The sequence below is a fragment of the Gracilinanus agilis genome, chromosome 5 (assembly GCF_016433145.1).
Source record: "Gracilinanus agilis isolate LMUSP501 chromosome 5, AgileGrace, whole genome shotgun sequence".
In the NCBI taxonomy this organism is placed as follows: Eukaryota; Metazoa; Chordata; class Mammalia; order Didelphimorphia; family Didelphidae; genus Gracilinanus; species Gracilinanus agilis.
Window position 1 is genome coordinate 209,856,440 of NC_058134.1, and position 20,849 is coordinate 209,877,288.

Genomic DNA, 20,849 nt, shown 5'->3' on the forward strand with positions numbered 1-20,849 from the left:
TCCTTCCCAGCTCCTGCCATCTCCCTCTTTCCTCCTCCCCCTGACCTTACCACTCTTTAGGAACTCTAGCTATAGAAAAAAAGGGAACAGCCCCAGCAAGTTCGAGTCAGACGGAGCCTGTGTTTGCTTACGTTGACTTTTCCCAAGGCAGCTACGTTTCCGTGACTTGAAACAGTAGCCAAAAGTCAGACGGCTTCTAGTTCCCTCCCCACCACGTGCGACTTTAAACCATGCCACTCCCACCGAGCTTCATTGGGCAATGCGGTATAAAATATAAATAACCACAACTTCTGTTAGTTTTTCTTCGCTGCTGTGTAGGAGAAGCTTTCTGACTTCGCCCAGTACTAACGTGACTTGCGGGGTGTAAAAAAAAAAAAATGGCTCTTTCGAGATTTCATAGGGTGACAATGAATGATGGGAACACCATCCCGGTTCTAGGACTTGGTACTTATGCACCCCGAACTGTAAGTATGGAGAGGATTGGGGGTTTGGGTTGAGGACGAGGAGAACATAGGGGGCTACACGAAGTGTGGGTATGTGTGGGGATCTGCGGAATTCTGAAATTCTAGCAGAGACGACCCCAAGTTCCCTTTTCATCCCATGCGACCCGGGATGGCGCAAGGGGCTCTGGGTAGAAATACACAAATTACATCTTAACTGCAGGCTGGTGAATTTCTCTCTAAACCTGGTGCTGCAGTAAATGTATTCCCAGCCTGAATTTAACAGCCGCTTGCCGGCCAAGAGAAGCTGGGAGTGGTAGTTCTTCCCGGACTGGAAAAAGAAAGCTAACGTGAGATCAGCCCTCAGATGGGAGGGAGGGAGGTTTTTCACCAAGCCAGAGTTTGGAAAGAGCTTGAGAGTGAATGAGGAGAGGAGATGGGAGAAGGTGGCAAGCCCCTGTGGCAGAAAGTGGCTGCTGTATTTGCCATCCCCTTGTTTCCTTCTTCAAGACCAGGAAAGATGACATTTAAATGGAAGAGCAGAGACTGTATATATTATGGGCACTCGATACAGAAGTAGGAGAAAAACTGAAGAGGAACAGATGGGTTTGGACCTGCCCCCTGCCTTTCTCCCGCTTAGTTGTGTTGTTTTTTAAAATTATATTAAAGATGCCCTCAGACACTTCACAGCTGTGTGACCCTGGGCAAGTCACTTGACCCCCATTGCCTACCCTTACCACTCTTCTGCCCTGGAGCCAATACACAGTACTGACTCCAAGACAGAAGGTAAGGGTTTAAAAAAAAATTATATTAAAGAATGCATTTGCCACCTTTAATGTTATTTTTCATAAACACTTGTGGTTGACTTAGGCTTTAACGTTTCCCAGGGGTCCTTTGATTGTGGCGCTGTAGTCAGGAGGAGCCTTTCCCAAGGCAAGGCTAGGAACAGCTCTCTGAGAGCATAAGCACGAGCCATTTTATAATTATGTTTCTAATTACAAAATTGCTATGAACAGGCACCATTTGAACAAAAAATCTGTAGCACAGACAAGAGTCTTATAAGAGTAACCACTTAAGTTTTGTGGATATAGACCACTGTTTGAATCTGAGCACCTTAGGGGGATGGGGATGCTAGAAGACAGGTAGATGGACTCTGACTTCCTGTGGATAAGGAGAGACAGCTTTTATTGCAAACAGGTGCAGGAAATGCAGGGCCAGCATTTATTTATTTATTTATTATGGAAGGAGTCTGAGCATTGGGGCAACAGCAAAGCAGCACTTTGGGCATTTCTGTGATGCAATGTGAATAATGCAGCTTGTAAAGGGGAAAGAGCCAGAAAGGTAATAGTGGTGGGTTCATTTTGCTGAATAATGAGTAGGGATGGGAGCCAGCCAAGAGAAACTGAGGTTTTTGAGAGTCCTTCCATTGAGCTCCATCCCTTTCTCTCCTCTCCGCTCCCACATAGCTCTCTACAAAGCGGGCAGGAACCATTTATTTCTTCCTTCATTTAAGATGGCAGGGGGCTTGACCTAGTTTGGGGTTTGTGGGGAAACGGCCCATCTGAGGAGCTATGGAAAGCCACAGCTCTGAATCTGTCCTCTCCCTGGGTGTCACTGTCTGTCAGACATTCATTGTCTGCCTCTTCATTTTAAGTTCTACTAAGGTGAAACAGGGACTTTTGGAGGAGAGGGGATGGGAAAAGGAAAACGACTGTTTAAGCCTTAAACCCACAAAGAGGGTGCACTTATCTATTCAAATTTTTATGATTGGTTGTGGTTACATAGGTCTGGTCTTATTGAATGGGTAGCTAGCTAAGGGTATTTCCAAGCAGGGCTACACCAAGAAAACAAAACATGGTATTTAGGGAATGGAATCCCTATTAGAACTTTCTGGTTCATTGGCTAAGATTTTGCCTCTAACTGTAAGAAACTCACAATCCAGAAGAAAAATAAAATACAACCACAGAAAGCTATGAATATACAATATTAAATGGAAATCACATTAGAGTTATAGGAGGTTTGGAGTAGACATTAATAACCAAATGAGGTGAGAGGAAAATAAGATAAGGGAAGGCTTCATGGACAAAATGATATTTAAATTGAGCTTTATGGGATTGTTAGGAATTCTAACTGTTGTGCTCTTTTTTTTTTTTTTTAATAATCCTTACCTTCCATCTTGAAATCAATACTGTGTGCTGGTTCCAGGGCAGAAGAGTGGTAAGGGCTAGGCAATGGGGGGGGGGGGTGTCAAGTGACCTGCTCAGGGTCACACCGCCGGGAAGTATCAGAGTTCAGATTTGAACCTAAGACCTTCCATCTGTAGGCCTGGCTCTCAATCTACTGAGCCACCCAGCTGCCCCCTAGTGTGTATTTTTCTTGTGGATAATTCTTCTTTCTCCCTTTCTCTTGACATAGCTATGTGGCTCAGTGGATTGAGCCTGAAGTCAGTTAGATTTGAGTTAAAATCTGGCTCCAGACATTAACTAGCTAGGTGACTCTGGCCAAGTCACTTAACCTATATCTTCCTCAATTATAAAATGGGGACAATAATAGTACCTACTATAATAGGTCCTTAAAATGGGAAGTCGATGAAGTGTTCATGATAGAAAATCAAAGGTCAAAATGTGGAAAAGGACTAATCATGGGTCAGCCGTTCTCATTTTTCACATGAGCCTGATGACAAGCTTTCAGTCTGTCATTCTGGGACCCTGAGACATCATCAGAAAGTTCCTCACCCGGGGGCGCATATTTTTGGTTCCAGAACCTCATGAAGTATGTTCTGCTAAGTAGTTCAAGGATTGCTACCTATGTGAGGCACTGCCATACACTCTAGCCAGAGGTTCTCAGTGTTTCAACAACATAAATATAACATGTTTTAACCAGGGTAATTTGATATTCTATTCATAATACTCTTTTGGATTTATTCATTAAACATATGCAATAATAATGATAATTTTCACTTGTCCTCCTCAGCACTCCGGCTGAAGGCTGACGGGGAGTTGGAATAGTACTTCCTCTCCATTGTCACTTCCTCATTCTCCTCTAGCACTCAGTAATAATTTCTACTCCTTTGACATTCATGCTATTCTGTAACGATTAAAAATGATAAAGGCTGATATTAAGAGGAAAAGTAATATTTTAATTACCATGGCCATGTTAGTAAAAATATATAAAGCCACGTGCCTGGTAAAAATGTATTTAAACCTTCCCACCAGTCCGTAGTATCTTCCCCATCTTGTCTATGTAGCCAAAAAGAGAGAGTGGCAAGCCTGGTCCCCAATATTTAAGGCCAGGCTTTATGTTGAAGATGTCATCACGTCCAAAACAGGAAACCCGCTGCATTATGGAAAATGTAGTTTCAAAGTGTCCACAGGAAGTTTGTCAAATATCTTTAAATGGAACTCCCAGAATTCCAAATAACACATTTCCCCCTGAGATCCAGCAAAAAAGATTGGTCTTTTTTCAGTGGATCTTAAACATAGTCAACTTCTAAATTGCAGGAATTTGGGGATAAAAGAAAAGGATAAAACTAGCCGCATTGATAAAAAGCCAATTTGGGGCAGTCCCCTGTTGGCATAAGAGTGTATATTCAAAAACAAATACATTCAACTCAATTTCAACTCCCCATAGTTCAATCAACTGCACCCCAAAGTTCAATTTTGATCTTCATGGTCCAGTGAAGGCCCTTCAGGCATCTTCATGGTGCCTTCACCAAACAGGTTCATTGTCTGGATTCTGGGGAGATGGCAAAATCCTTATCCTGAAATTATTCTCAAAAGAATTTAAACTTTACATTGTAGATTATAAAACATACATTTCCTTCTAAGAATTATACATTTCCCCCTGAAATTACTCCTAAAAGAGTTAAATATATATCTTTTTTACATTATCAATTTTTAAAAACTTAACACACATCCCCCTGAGGAAAATTCTAAATAACACATTTCTCAGCTAAGGATGCATGGCTGAGTCACGGGGTTGAATGGAATCAATTGGCAAAAGAAATTTTAAAAAATTCAAATTCAAATAAAAGGGGAAAAAATTAATTAACTTGTGAATGAAATGTAAAATGTGCCAAAATATATAAAGAAAAAATAAACTTATCACAGGTCCTTGAATCAAGACTCAATAAAAGTGATTTTAAGCAGTTTGCAATTACCCATTCAGGGCCAGGACTATAGAAAATTGCCATTATATATATAAGAGAAATAACAGGACTCAATATGTGAGCAAGGGAAATGTCTTTCCCTGGCCTAACTTGTCTGTACCTTCTCAGGGAATGAGCCAATCTTAGGTGCTTTACTGACAGTGTAGTTCGAAGAGTCCTACGTCTTAACATATGTTAAGCGTCACAACTTCGAGTCTGACATTGAGTTCAAGTCCTTGGTATTTTGGTGTCTTTTTGACCTTGTGCTCCTTGGCACTGTGCAGATTTTCTCATCAATCCCATTGGGATTGGTCAGTCGGTCTCCATGACCTTGTGCTTTCTTAGCACTTTTAACAGCTCTTGTGTTCCCTTCTCCTGGAATCAGAAAGAAGCATTTATCACAGTCCTCCTTAACTACATCTACTAACCTCCCTGGCTTCTTTTAGATCACAACTAAAATCTCAACATTTATTGAAAGGTTTCCCTAATCCCTCTAAATTCCACTGTCTTCCCTCTATTAATTATATCTTAGTTATCCTATATATATTTTTTATTTCTGATCTTATTGATTTCCTTTTAAATTTTCAGGACTTCTGTTTGGTAAAAATTGTTGGGAAAACTGGAAATCAAAGCTATGTATAACTTTTAAATCATTACTGATTAGAGAAACGTAAATTAAAACAAGCCTGATCTATCTCACACTTATCAAAGAAAAATGAGAAATGTTGGAGGATATGTGGGAAAATAGGGACACTAATACATTGTTGGTGGAACTGTGAACTGATCCAGCCATTTTGGAGTATAATCTGGAAGTATGCCCAAAGAGGTATAAAATTGTGAAAACTTTTTGACCCAGCAATACCACTATGAGGTTTGTTTCACGAGGTGATCGAGGGAAAAGAAAACGAACCCATATGTACTAAAATATTTATAGCAATTCTTATGGTGGCAAAGAACTGGAAAAATACCTCTCAGTTGGAGAATGACTAAACAAGTTGTGGTATATGATTATGATGGAATAATACTACTATATGGCAAGAAATGATGAGCAGTTTGATTTTAGAAAAACATGGAATGACTTGTAAGAAATAAGAAGAAGAGTGAAAAGCTGCTGAACCTGTTGCTACTATTCCTCCTTGAAAATCATTTTGGGATATGTAACATCTACCCTAATATTACACATGATATGTACATCATAATTCAGAGCATCACTTAAATTGCTTCAAATCAGAACTCTGGCAACAGTAAAAAAAATTAGCAATATATAATAATAGTATACATGCAACATTATATATGTATGTAAAAAGTACAAAATATTATTTTATATAATAAGTTATACTGACGTAAGTCACCAATTACAATGTAACATTATTATTAAGCCTATTTATTGTCTAGGAGGTTCTAGTACTTTTATGATTAATTGGTATTTCAATATCTATACCTAAAGTGGTGTTAGCATATGCTTACTACCAAAGAGCTTCTAAACTCTATGGTTTGCCTATATGATTCTAGAGTTTTAGTTTAAATGTGTTTGTTCCAGAGAGCAGAAGCCAAATTAATTTTCTTCTTTTCAGTCCTCGATTGGTAATGATTCTAGTGATTCTCTTACGTTTATCTTTTTTTTCCCCAAATGTATTAAAAACCCTTTCCCAAACTTTTCATGGCTGAAAGCTTCTCTCCTTCTCGAGGTCTTATTGGTTTTGCAATGTGAGTCAGTATAGCTCAATTTTCTGGTAGCCTGAAACTCAATATACTTAATATACTTAAAACAAAACTACATTAAACTATGGAGGAGGAGAGGAAGAAAGGCATGAAATGTAGCAGCAGGTCCTAAAACTGAAGTCAAATGTCTAAAATCTAAGCCAAACAACTCAGCTGACTTGGACAGATATTTATCTAGTAAAATATGTAATCATTTCTTTTGTCCAACAACCTCACACTTTTGGATTGATCAACCGGAAAAATAAACAAGCACTGCTTCTAAAGAAAACAAATTACAAAAGACAGCTGTGTGTGGAAGAACTTGAGCAGTACTTGACTAAAACAAAGTCAAGCAAGGGAAAAGGTGGAGGTGGAGAGACAGAAGAGAAGAAATAGTTTAGGGAAGGAGGTTCATTGGGCTATAGAGTCTTTACCCAAGTTGTATGTAATTCTCTCCTTTTGAATCTCTAGGTTCCCAAAAGTGAAAGTGAGATGGCCACAAAGGTAGCTATTGAAGTGGGATTCCGCCATATTGATGGAGCTTTTCTCTATGATAATGAAAAAGAAGTTGGACAGGGCATCCGAGCGAAGATTGCAGATGGAACAGTGAAAAGAGAGGACATATTCTACACAGGGAAGGTACTGTTGGGAAGAAATCAGTAATTGAGTTTTGTGGGATTTTTTTCATGGTAAAAAAATGTGATGAACTATAAACAATATCTTATATGGAGCAAAGAAAAATCCTTTTCCCTCCCAATTAAGGCGGCAATCTGAAAAACAAAAGTGAATTATGCCACAGGAAGGAAAAGAGGAAGACTAACTGTGTTAAGAAAAAATAAAAGAATTTATTTCCCAGTTGATTAATTTCTTCAAAAGTAGAATGGCCACTCAGTTAATAAGCATTTTATCACATGCCTATCAAGATACACAGTTGCACAGGGATATTCAATAAAGAACAGATCCTATCTCTGATTTTCAGTACTCTAATAGCTAACATTAAATTTTCTGAAATAAATAACTAAGGAATCACCTTGGGGATCATATTTTCTGAATGAGTAGAATATTTTCAAAGGGAGCTGTGAGATTATTTTTCTTATCTTGACATGCTAAATGTCATTTTTTAGTATTCAGTGGATCTACTGTTTTGAACTAACACTTTCAGAATTGTGATAGCAGTTTAAATGTAGTCATTTTGAAGACTAAAATCTAAATTATTCCTCCTTTTCCTCAGGATGTAAATTCTAGAATCAGTTGTCAGAAGAATGTAGCAATGTTAATTATCAGACTTTTTACTAATGGATCAAAAGTGGAGTTAATTTGTGGAAAATAATGCTCTTACTATGGAATGTAGTGCTTGATATATATATATATATATTTTTTTTTTCTAAATAAGGAAGTTAAATTCTAGATTTAATGCAAAGGGTACAAACAATCAATCTGTAGTAAATTAATAGTCATTCTTTAAAAGTACTTTATCACTGGGAAAACAAAGATCAGTGACTTCAAGACAAAATAAAAACAAAGTAGACTGTCATTTCATCTCTTGTTATGATTTGTCATTTATAATTAAGGAAGATAATAGGCTTAACTGTTATGCATTCAAGTTTGGTAGAATTTCAGCAACATACAAGCTAATATACTTTAATTCTCATAGAATTGTCTTGCCATCCATATTTAACTGGATTTAGACAAGAGGAGGCTTAAAATGCATTTTATCCTTTTTTTTCCTAGCTCATTCTTATTCTTGACCTTTGGTTTATGGTGGCTGATTTCTAACACTTAATCCTTGAAATTTACAGTAGATATAAGTTGCCACATTCATTTATTAGAGGGACTGTAGGGCTAAGTGGGGCATGATGCTTCCTTGTCCTAACATCCCTACAAATCCAAAAATAACTCCATAGAATCAATGTTAAAAAGAACAAAAACGGGGACAGCTGGGTAGCTCAGTGGATTGAGAGCCAGGCCTAGAGAGGGAAGTCCTAGATTCAAATTTGGCCTCAGACACTTCCCACCTGTGTGACCCTGGGCAAGTCACTTGATCCCCATTACCTTTACCACTCTTCTACCTTGGAGCCAATACTGTGTATTGGCTCCAAGATGGAAGTTAAGGTTTAAAAAAAAAAAAGAACAAAAACCAACAAGACTTAGGAGTGAAGTTCAACAGTCAAGGTCAACTAGGGAGGAAGGCTTCTGACTTCCTGGCCTCAGTCTCACCTCTATAGGTTGAAGGCCCCGAGGGCTGGAATAGAGCAAAGAGAGTGGAATTATCAACTGGCAACCTCACCTTGTTTATTGACCACTGGAATCAGCAGGCTGGGGAGGGACCTAGATATAGGTGAGTTTGCTGTGGCCTAGGCTCTTGAGAACCCTGCTAGCCCACAGCTAAGGACTGAAGGAATGGACACCACAAAGTCTATGGGTGCCAGGCCCTAAGGGCAGAAACTTAAGCCTAACTAGGAACAAATGAGGGACTTTGGAGGTCTGTGGAACATAGACTAAACATCTGCTCTTTCCTGGGCTGAGCCACTGGGAGGGGCAGAGTGAATATAATTACTGAGGGGCTCTATCATCTGCAGTCACTCCTAGGAGAATGGAATCCCTGGTTGCTGCCACTGGGGGAGACAGCCTCCCTACCTGCAATTATAGTGGCAGAGCTACCCATAGATTCTAGCCAGAATCCCTAAGATGGATCACAGACTGGGACTTGAGTTAGAAACCAGGAGTAAATCTGACTCTGGCCCATAAAAACTGAAATAATTAAATGGGACCTAGGAAAAAACGAACCTCCAATAATCCTGAAACCTGAAGTAACATACCTCAACTCACAAAGAATCCTGGAATTCCAGCAAAATGCCAATAATTTAGTCTATTTACATGGCTGTTAAAATTTTAAAAATAAGCTGAAATGGTAGTCGAATAGACTAGAAGGAAGTAGGGTAGAAAACCTATCTCATATGGAAGAGGAATGAGTAGAACTGCCACAGAGAAGGTGAGGAGGGAGTGGAAGGTTGGCAGCACTAGAACCCTACTGTAATCAGAACTGGGATAAGGAGAGAACAACTTAAACAATTAGAAGCAAAAACATTTTTATTAATGTACAGAGAAACAGGAAGGAAAGGGGATGAAATACAGGAGAGACAGTTTCCTTGAGATACTGGAATAAGAGAAGGAAGAGTAGGTTAAGGAAAATGACTTGATCTCTGACAGAGGTGGGACAAAAATGGATATAACTGGAAGGGATTAAGAAGATAATTTTATCATGCTGGGGATGTATACTATGGATAACAAAGCATTATCAATATTGGATCTATATAGCATGCTAATTTTTAAAGGAAAAACTAAATGAGATGCACATGAAGATAGATAACAATAATAACAACACAGGGCTTTAATTTTCCCCTCTCAAAACGAAATAAATCAAACTAAAAATAAATAAGAAAGAAGTTAAGGAGATGAATTGGAACCTTAGATAAGTTAAAAAAGATAGATATCTAGTGAACCCACGCATACCTATATGAGGTTAGTGGCAGATACCTGAGCAGACACAAAATCCAAATTTAGTTACTAGTGGGACAACAATGGTTTGGAAAGCATAAATATTCTGCAAAAGTTTTACTTTAAGGAATGGGGAAGTGACAAGAGAGGGACCTTTAGAACTCTCATCATACTAGGGAGATAATCTTGCATTAATGAGAGATTGTGGCATTGGAACAAAAATTCAACTGAGTATGACCAAGCTAGAAAGACTTGGTTTTGGAAAGAGTATGATCCTGGCAACAGATTGTCTATGCTGCCTAAGGACCAATATAGCTAAATATATCCATGTTATGTTATGTTAACAGGTATGTTATCTGAGGCCCAGATAGGATAATTTAGTCAAATTAAATGCTGATAGGAAAACGGAGAAACATGCTAGAGCAGCTATGAATTGCATTTTTAGAAAACAAGGTAGAAATATACATTAAGAGCTATAAAGGTGTTTCATGCTCATTGACCTAGGAATCTCATTACTATGGCTTGCCCTAAGGACATTATTCTTTTTAAACCCTTTCCTTCCATCTTAGAATCAATACTGTGTGTTGGTTTTAAGGCAGAAGAGTGGTAAGTGCTAGGCATTTGGGGTAAGTGACATATAGCTAGGAAGTATCTGAGGCCAGATTTTAACCTAGGACCTCTCTAGGCCTGGCTCTCAATCCAATTGAGCTACCCAGCTGCTCCCACTTGAGACATTATTGAGAGGGTAAAAAGCCTTTTTTTGTTTGAAAATATTCATGGACGCTTTGTAATGACAAAATAACTTCAAATAAGACATGCAATGAGTGGGGAAAAAGGCTAAATAGATTGTGACATTTGAATATATTGTATTATGTTATTAGAAATGAAAGATACTGGAAATATAAAGAAAATAAAGGAAATATATAAGAAAATAAGAATAACGCAAACCATGATTACATAAAATAACAGTCACAACATCCAGAGGAAAAAATTATCAATGTAAAACAAATCCAAAGGGAACTGAAAAGCACAAGATATTTATCTTAGCATACATATATAATTTAAGTATTTTAGACAAATTGTAAACAATGTAGAGTTTGTGATTTTGCATGCAATTTTTTGTATGCATTTGATTATTAAAATGTTTTTTGTTGCTAGTGGTTGTTACTGTGTGTACTAAAAAAATAAAATAAAACTTATTAGGGACAGAGGTTTGGATTAGAACAACCAAAAACTGTTGTTCCAATTAGTTAAATTATATTAGAAGTTTCTAAAAAGAGAAAGAAAAGCAAATAATTAGGAATTAAAGTAATAGAATATTACTTATCATCCTCTAAAACATAAACATTTGCAATCTAGTTGGTTTTCTATTGTTGGTACTAAATCATCTTTGTGTTCCATCTCAGGAAACAGTTTAAGGTAAATTAGCTACTTAGCCAAATGATGACACTGTTTAGGTGTTGTCCTTTAATTGCAATTTCCCTATCATCTCTTGACATTTGACCAGTACTTCAGGATTCTGTAACTACTACTTCCTGGCTTTGGAAGAAGAAAATCTCAAAAAGTTACCAAAACACAGTGTCATCACTATTTAAAATTCTAGTATTAATGTGTTCCCTAGGCCAACTAGGCCTAGCCCAGAAGATTTGGCCCTGGGAATGCACCTGACTCCACAACTATTTCTTCTCCTTTTCACCTTTCTAGACATGTCTAATACTTTAAACTTTCTGGCTCAGAGACATCTCCATTCTGGGTGTATACTCATTCACCATCTCCTTCATCCGGCAGTTCAGGACCCTTGCTCTAGTTCTGTGGTGGTGAACCTATGGTATACGTGCCAGACAGGGCACTCCGAGCCCTCTCCGTGAGCACATGCATCTTCATCCACCAGAGTCTGTTACTAGAAAGGCAGAGAGACTCGGGCTGAGCTGCTCCCTTTCCCCTCTCCACCACACCTGAGGATTTTTTTTTCACTTCATCCACCCCTTTGCCCAGCAACCAGGGGTGCTTCCTCCCACCCCTGTCTGGGGTAAGGCTGTGATGCCAGGGTTTGGGGAGAGGGGAGAGAACACGGTCTCTAATGGGGGTGGGGCATGGCACGTGGTCTCTAAAAGGCTTGCCATCACTGCTCTGGTGGGTGAATTTCTCTAGTCTAAAGAGGTTCCTTTTGTCTGTTTACAAAGCATTTTGCATGTGACATGAACCTCGAAAGAATTCTTTGGGGTAGATAGAATTTATTATCTCTCATTTTACAAAGAAATAGGAACAGAGAGATTAAGTGACAAGGACAAACTATAGCTACTCCACAATTTTTCTGTAAATTGGCTATTCTGGGACCTGAGCCTGCTCTCCTGGTATGAACACAATTTGTCCCTGCTTGGGATTGCTTTGATAAAGAATATATACAATATTACTCTTTCAATCCCTGTAGCTTTGGAGCACATACCACCGCCCTGAGTTGGTCAGAACTGGCCTGGAAAAGACCCTGAAGGAACTCCAGCTTGATTATATCGATCTCTACATTATCCATTGGCCTGTCTCTTTGAAAGTAAGTAATACAAACCCCTCTAAGTATGCAAAGACTTTTTGACCATATTTCTCTTTTTCCTGTCTTAGTATTTTTCAGCCCCATTTCTATAAGAAGGGGAGGAATGCTTTGCCCCTTCTAACTCAGACTTTGTAAGTCTGAAGACATGTTTTGGCAGGGGGGAAAAACCATTGCTAATAGCTTTGGATCTGACTAGATGCTGACAAGCAAACATTTCCTAAGGATTTCTTAATTTAATCATAAGAGATGAGGCTGGTCATCCCTGAGTTGGGGGAATTCTCTTAACTTCTTAGGAGAGGTAGACCTGTTAACCAAATCCAATGACTATGGGTCAAAGATAGTAAGCCAAACTGAAAGTAATGAGATTTACTAGAGGACCAAGGAATCTGCTCCCGTTGGTAACAAATTCACATTCCTCTGCTTTGGTACAGATTTGGTTTTTATAATCTTTCAGACTCTTTAGAGTACCAATCAGCAGCACTGCTGATTGATAGAAGGATAGAAAAGAAAAGCATTTCACAGAAAAGGGTTGAGGTATCAGTCAAGGGAGGAAAAGGGAGTATTTGTAATGCAAGCAATAGGATTTATCATCAGAATAAAAAATGTTCAAGAACAGGGAATAAGGGGAGGAGAACAAAGTTTTACAATTAATCTTTGAGTTACAAAGGAGTCTTTTTAGAAAAGACTTCAGGATCCCTTATCCAAGGACAGGAAGAAATTATAACAGTGGATAAGTTCACATCCTCAAGAACATACTATATATATTGGGGGCAGCTAGGTGGCTCAGTGGATTAAGAGACAGACCTAGAAATAGGAGGTCCTGGGTTCAAATATGGCCTCAGAATCTTACTAGCTATGTGACCCTGGGCAAGTGACTTAACCAACAATGCCTAGCTCATACTGCTTTTCTGTCTTGGAATGAATGCACAATATTGATTCTAAGACAGAAGGTAAAGGTTTAAGGGGAAAAAAAGAATATACTATATCATTGCAGAGGGGTTAGGGATTTTCTAATATTAAAGCATTAGGTATTTGGGGGACTTCTACATTTTTAATCCATTAAGATATGCCACAGAATAATTGTGGTGTCTATTTTTTCTTCCACACCTGCTCCTGGAGAGACCAAGGCTAGTGGGTTGCTTGAGTTTGAGAGTTCTGAGCTATAGTAGTGCTTGCTGCTACTGGCTATGCAGTGTTCCTACTAAGACCAGAACAGATATGATGAGCCTCCACCCCAAGCTGTCTCTGGAGGAGTCAATCTGCCTAGATTAGAAACAGAACAGTTTTTTCTAATTTGTTTATGATGTGGCCTTTCATATACACATCACGTGCATATTTGAGGCAAAAGTATGAAGTGCTGATCTAAATCTAATTTCTTCCCTATTACTCTCCAATTTTTTCCAGCAGTTTTTGTTAAATAGTGAGTATTTATATTGGGGCAGCAAGGTGAACTTCCTGAAATACAGATCTGGCCAATTTTCTTATACCTTACTCCCTCCACATACTCCTTGATCCAGTGATGGAGGGCCTCTTTGAGGTTCTTAATCAAAAACACTCTACTGCTAGACTCCATACATTTCCACTAATTGTCTCTCATGACCAGGATGTTCTCCCTTCTTATCTTATTCCCCAACTTCTCTGATTTCCTTCACATTGCAGATAAGGTTCCACCTTCTTCCAGAAGTCTTTCCTAATCCTAAACCTTCCCTCTAAGATTATCTCCAATTTGTATTTTGCATAAATTTGTTTGTACATAGTTTCTAGATTTCTCACATTACAATGTGAGCTTTTAGAAAAGCTGTTTTTTACCTTTCTTTGTATCACAGAACTTAGCATAATGTTTGACACACAGTAGGCACATAATAAAAACTATCTGAAATGATTTGACTTGTTTTATTTATAATAGTATGATTTAAAAGCTATATAACATTATGTCCATCTAAGAATTTTAAGGGAAACTCAGTGCATTAAGCAAGGAAGAGAAGATGAGCTCTGAGTTATAATATGACTAAACAAATCTACAGCTAACCTTGGGCTAACTGAGCAAAAGTGATAGCACCCACAAAAGAGCAGAACTAAGAGATTAATGGCAGCTAGCTCTTAATGAGCCTAGGAGGTTCAGAAGCTGGGCTAATACCTTTTAGCATCCTCTCATATTGGGTGGTGTACCTGACAGGTGAGAGGTAGGTTAGGGAGTGCTTGATTTGATAGCATAGATTCTGACTCTTATTTTAAAAAAAAAAAGCTCTTTCTTTTAAAAAACTTATTTTCTTCTCTAAGGAGCAATTCTAAGACAGAAGAGCAGCAAGGGCTAGGCAATTGGAATTGAGTGATTTATACAGGGTCACACAGGAAGTGTCTGAGATTAGATTTGAGATCATTGTTGTTGTTGTCGTTGTTGTATATTGTTAAAACTTCTTTTTTTTCTTTAGAATATTTTCCATGGTTACACGATTCATGATTCCCTCCCCTTTCTTCTGCCCTCCCAGAGCTGACAAGCAGTTCCACTGGATTATACATGTATCATTGTTCAAAACCTATTTCCAGGGGCAGCTGGGTAGCTCAGTGGATTGAGAGCCAGGCCTAGAGACGGGAAGGTCCTAGGTTCAAATCCGGCCTCAGACACTTCCCAGCTGTGTGACCCTGGGCAAGTCACTTGACCCCCATTGCCCACCCTTACCACTCTTCCACCTATGAGTCAATACACAGAAGTTAAGGGTTTAAAATTAAAAAAAAAAAACCTATTTCCATGTCATTCATATTTACATATATATTTGAATATATAAAGTGATCTTTTAATATCAAAACCTCAATCATATCTATATCAAACTACATGATTGATTATATGTTTTCTTTTGCATTTCTGCTCCCACAGTTCTTTATCTGGATGTGGATAGCTTTCTTTCTCATAAGTTCCTCTGGATTGTCCTGGATCATTACATTGCTGCTAATAGAGAAGTCCATTACATTCGATTTTACCATAGTATATCAGTCTCTGTGTACAATGTTCTTCTGGCTCTGCTCCTTTCACTCTGCATCAGTTCCTGGAGGTCTTTCCAGTTCACATGGAATTCCTCCAGTTCATTATTCCTTTCAGTACAATAATATTCCATCACCATCAGATACCACAATTTGTTCAGCCATTCCCCAACTGATGGACAACCCCTCATTTTCCAATTTTTTTGCCACCACAAAGAGGAAGGCTATAAATATTTTTGTACTACAAGTATTTTCCTTATTATCTCTTTGGAGTACAGACCCAGCAATGGTATGGCTGGATCAAAGGGCAGCCATTCTTTTAAAGCTCTTTGCACATAGTTCCAAATTGCCCTCCCGAATGGTTAGACCAATTCACAACTCCACATGCAATGTATTAGTGAGACTCTTATTGTTGAATGTAATGGATGGATAATGTGATGGATATTATGATGCTGGTAGTAAAAGTGAGTCACCGGGGGTCTGGGAGCCAGTAACTAGATCAGCAGAAGATTTGGGGCTATTAGTGTTGAGCAGCCTGACCTGTGATGCCCAGTCAATCTCCACTGCAGCTGTAGGCTCCTTTAAGATGTTGAATGAGTGGCCCCTTCTTGCCTTCATATTGGGTGAGAGCAGAATCCAGCAGGAAGAGGTGCTCAACTTCCTGATTACAATAGAGGCTTTGGTTTCACTCCCTGTAAACTCAACTAATTGATATTCTCTCCTCTCCTCAGTCCCTTTAGCCTTGGTGATGATATAAGAATTACAAGAACTCACAGATTCAGGCAAAGGGATTTATTTTAAAACTGGGAAGGGAAAACTGAGGTAAAAGGGTTTAGGGTCTTGAGAAGCTGTTGCTATGGGCGACTGGCAAGTGTTGCCAATGGACTTAGAAGGTAAGGTCAGGCTGAGGGAACCAGCCCTCAGCCAGAGATAATCTGACACTGCCCTGATGTTGTTTGATCCACCAACTAAACAGATGTAGTTGTTAAGTTGGTTTAGGGGTATCCCTATCCTAGGCTACTCTAAGCTAAAATCCTGCCCATGTTCCACCTCCCAGGGTCCCCAAGGGGAAGTCAGGGGTAGCTGGGTGTCTGGGTGAAGTTAAGGAAATCAGAACCTCAAAGTTGGGCTTAAATAGTGTAAGTTTTAAAAATTAATATTCAATGCCTCCAAAGTATGATATTTTTAAGGATTTATTAAAAGGGCAGGGAAAGAGTCCCAACTCACCCTTTACCACGCCGCCTCCTCTCCAAAAAGCCCCGTCACCATGCCAAAACACACATTACAATCCAGAGCAACTGTCAGCTGGCATGCGGGTGGCACCTGCCAGGCCAGAATTCTATTCTGCTAACTGACAGGATTGCCCAGGGTAATATTGCAAATGGAACAAATTGTGTATTATATGAATAGGGTCAAGTACTGGCCTCCATTTTGCATCTGCTGCTCTACTTGGCTTCAGCTCCACAAGATACCTCTAAGCTGGGTACCCCAATTCTCCTCCTTCCCCTATCAACTTAAAAAAATTATCTTTGCTCTTTTCTTTTTTTAATAGAATTTATTCCCAGGCATCCCAGCATTCCTCTCTCCCCTCCCTAAAGTGTAAAATGAATCACCCAACAAAAAGATATGAATATATATATTGTGTCTTTTGTGTTTCTATTTTTCAGTTCATCCTCTGGAGATAGACATTCACAGGTTATTTTCAAATATTCATTTTTATATTTATTTATTTTTAGTTGATTCTTATTTTATTATATCCTAAGTATCCACATGTACTAATCCGCAGAAAAACATATGGTAGCACACAGAAACATTTATTTCTAAGCATGACATATGTCATATTTTTTTTAATAAGAAAGCCTTTGTATACATAGATATGTACAACTATACATATGTCTATATATATACTTTTTCCCCATCTAGTACTTTAGTGTCTCCTCTAGTCCTATAACATGCCTTTGCTGGAGAAAAGGGGGAATAAAGGCTAAAAAAGTAGTGGGGTTAGAGGAAGGGGAAAAGCATAGAAGAGAAATGGTTTCTGTGGAATTATTGAGAAAAACATTCATCTCTGAAGACTTGCCCATTTCCAAGTCCCTGAGGGTCTCCTAAAACATCTGTTGCTACACAATTCCAATTCCATTTCGGGTACGTCACTCTTTGACTTTTTAAAAAAAGTTTATTTATTTAATTGATTTAGAATATTTTTCCATGGTTACATAATTCATGTTCTTTCCCTCCCCTTTTTCTCTTCCCCCTCCCAGAGCCAACAAGCAATTGCACTGGGTTTTACATGTATCATTGATCAAAACCTATTTCCATATTATTAATATTTGCAATAGAGTGATCTTTTAGAGCAGTGATTCCCAAAGTGGGTGCCACCGCCCCCTGGTGGGTGCTACAGTGATACAGTGGGGCGGTGATGGCCACAGGTACATTTATCTTTCCTATTAATTGCTATTAAAATTTAAAAAAAATTAATTTCCAGGGAGCTAAGTAATATTTTTTCTGGAAAGGGGGTGGTAGGCCAAAAAAGTTTGGGAACCACTGTTTTAGAGTCTACATCCCCAATCATACCCCCATCAAACCATGTGATCAAGCAGTTGTTTTTCTTCTGTGTTGCTACTCCCACAGTTCTTTTGGATGTGGATAGTATTCTTTCTCATAAGTCCCTCAGAATTATCCTGGATCATTGCCTTGCTCCTAGTAGAGAAGTCCATTACATTCAGTTGTACCACAGTATATCAGTCTCTATGTACAATATTCTCCTGGTTCTGCTCCTCTTCATCAATTCCTGGAGGTCTTTACAGTTCCCATGGAATTTCTTTAGTTCATTATTCCTTTTAGCACAGTAGTATTTCATCTCCCACAGATACCACAATTTGTTCAGCCATTCCCCAATTGAAGGGCATCCCCTCATTTTCCAATTTTTTTGCCACCGCAGAGTGTGGCTATAAATATTTTTGTACATGCATTTTTCCTTATTATCTCTTTGGGGTACAAAAAAAGGGCAGGCAGTCATTTAAAGCCCTTTGGGCATAATTACAAATTGCCTTCCAGAATGGTTGGATCAATTCACAACTCCACCAGCACTGCATTAGTGTCCCAATTTTGCTGCATCCTCTCCAACATTTATTACTTTCCTTTACCCTCTGGCTCTAATAAAAATTAAATTCTTTTAAAAAAATCTTAACTTTATGGTAATCTGACAATTCTTCTATTACCTCTCATTGATCTATTTTCCAGGTCATTTGTTTTTGTAATAAGAAGTTTCATATTCTCTTCTATTTTTCCATTCTTTTGATTTTGCTTTGCTGCTACTTCTTGCCTCATGAAGTCCTTGGCTTCATCTTGTACAATTCTAAGTTTTAAAGTGTTATTTTTCTTCTGTGACATTTTGTATCTATTTTTTCCAAATAGGTGATCTTTCATAATTTTCTTGACTTTATTGCATTCCTCTTAACTTTTCCTTAGCCTATCTCATTTGGTTTTTAAAGTCTTTTTTAAGCTCCCCCAAAACTCTTTTTGGGCTTGTGACCATTGTCATTTTTATCATTTGTCATTTGTCATTTTTCTTTACTCTTTTAGAAGCAGGTGTTTTAACTTCACTGTTCTCTGAATTTGAACTCTCTGGTCTTCTCTGTCTCCAAAGTACCTACATATACTTGGGTCCTTTCTCTTTTTCCTGTGATTAAAAAAAAAATTAGTGGCCAATAGGCTTTAGTGTTAGCTTCGTGCTAATGTCAGGCTCTTTACCCCAGGGTGTGAGGGATGATGCCTCAAATTTCAGTGGGTTTTGTGCTTGCCATTTCCTGGGCCCTAACTAGTTTTTCCAATTTTTATGATTCAGGGTCAAGGGCAGTCTTTCCTTCCCCCCGACTCCACTCCCAACTCAGTCTGTGATTGATTTTAGGTGCTCCAATCAAGGCCCCCTAGAAGTTCTGCCACTGCAAACAGACAGCTTTACTTCTTGCAGTTGCCATCTTTCTGCAAACACCAGCTCACTTTCCCCCTTGGAATGGCAGTCAGGGACTCCATTCTCTTGGGGCCTTGCCCCTCAGCAACTGCACTATCTGGTGTGTGTTCCCTCCTCACTTCTCTCCTAAAGCTTCAGCCTGGGATACAGCAGTATCTGGTCAGCTTGCACGAGCCTCTAAAGTTTTTCCCTTGTCATTTGTCAACCTCTGAGCTGTGGATGGGGGGAAATCTCTGGAGTTGAGATCAGCTATTCCCAGGACTCACTGCCTATTAATTCTACCAGTATCTGCCACTGGAATATAGGTTCCCATATCAAGCTGTCAAGGTGAAACTGCCTGACCTGCCCCGGGCTCTGGGGTGTTTGCCATTTAAGTGTCAGTCAAGTGAGATGGAGGCCAGGGAGGTCAGAGATCTTTTAAGTTGTCCTTGACTGCTCTGATTCACCCCTAATTCCTATCTTTTTTTTTACAGCTTTTAGCATTGATTCTGTGGCTGTTTTGTTTTGTTTTTTAATTATTTGTAGGGGAATTTGGAGAGTGAGGTAGTTTCATGCCCTACTCTTCCATCTTTCCACAATCCCCTAGAATTTTCTCAACAGATTGATTCTTTTTTTTAAAGCCCCCTTTTTTTAAACTCTTCCATCTTGGAATCAATGCTATGGTTCAAAGGCAGAAGAGTGGTAAGGGCTTAAGTGATTAAGTGATGTGTCTAGGATCATACATCTAGGAAATGTCTTAATTCAGATTTGAACCCAGGACCTCCTGTCTCTAGACCTGGCTCTCAATCCACTGAGCCACTTAGCTTTCCCCTTCAACAGATTGATTCTTTCTGTCTTTACTCTGCCCTCTGGTTTGGATGGATCCAAGCATTCTTTACTTGGAATTTTTTGAAATATAGTGTCTAGACCAACTTTTTTATATCAAATATCTTCAATTTTTTAAATCCTTAGATTTTTTGTTATTATATTTCTCATTGTCTTATGAAATCAATAGTTTCTATTTCATCTATTCTGGTTTCCTGTCCTGGGTGACCATTTTCTGGGAGAGTTTACCACTTTTTCTTTCCATCTTTCAGGCAGCTCAGTGGTCCAGTGGTGAAGTATGTGGGATTTGGAATTAGGAAGGCTTAAGTTCAAGTATTATTTCAAACATTTATTTATTCATTTAACCTCTCTCAAGTGTAGTTTTCTCATTTGCAAACAGAGTTATTGTGAAGATCAAATGACATAATAATTCTACAATGCTTTGCAAATCTTAAAGTGCTATGTAAATGCCAGCTTTTATTATTCTAGGCTGTTTATTCTCTTCCTTGTATTATTTTATTTGTTAGTTCTTGCTTCATTTCTTCTAGATATTCAGGTTGCAAGGCTGGGAAAATTCAGTGTTTTCCTTTGAATTTCCCATTATAGTTGTTCTAGAGCTAGTTTTTATCATTTTGGGTGTTCTCTCCAGGTTCAGTTCCTTAAATGGGACTTTGTGCCAGGGCTAGACAAGGGTCCTTACAGTACTTTTGGGTACAATGGTTGGCTCTGCTGTGTCTTTCTCTGGCTTCCTTGAGTTCT

The 20,849-nt window shown here is 38.7% G+C and overlaps 1 protein-coding gene across 1 annotated transcript in view; it reads left to right on the top strand.

Annotated features, from left to right (window-relative positions):
• The first annotated feature begins 228 nt into the window (after positions 1-228).
• LOC123248678 (aldo-keto reductase family 1 member C1-like) overlaps positions 229-20,849 on the top strand; it is a 35,454-nt gene continuing 14,833 nt past the window's right edge. The window contains exons 1-3 of the mRNA XM_044677525.1: positions 229-464; positions 6,760-6,927; positions 12,218-12,334. Of these exons, the coding sequence (XP_044533460.1) occupies positions 378-464; positions 6,760-6,927; positions 12,218-12,334 (372 nt within the window). The 5' untranslated portion in view covers positions 229-377. The remainder of the gene's footprint in view (positions 465-6,759; positions 6,928-12,217; positions 12,335-20,849) is intronic.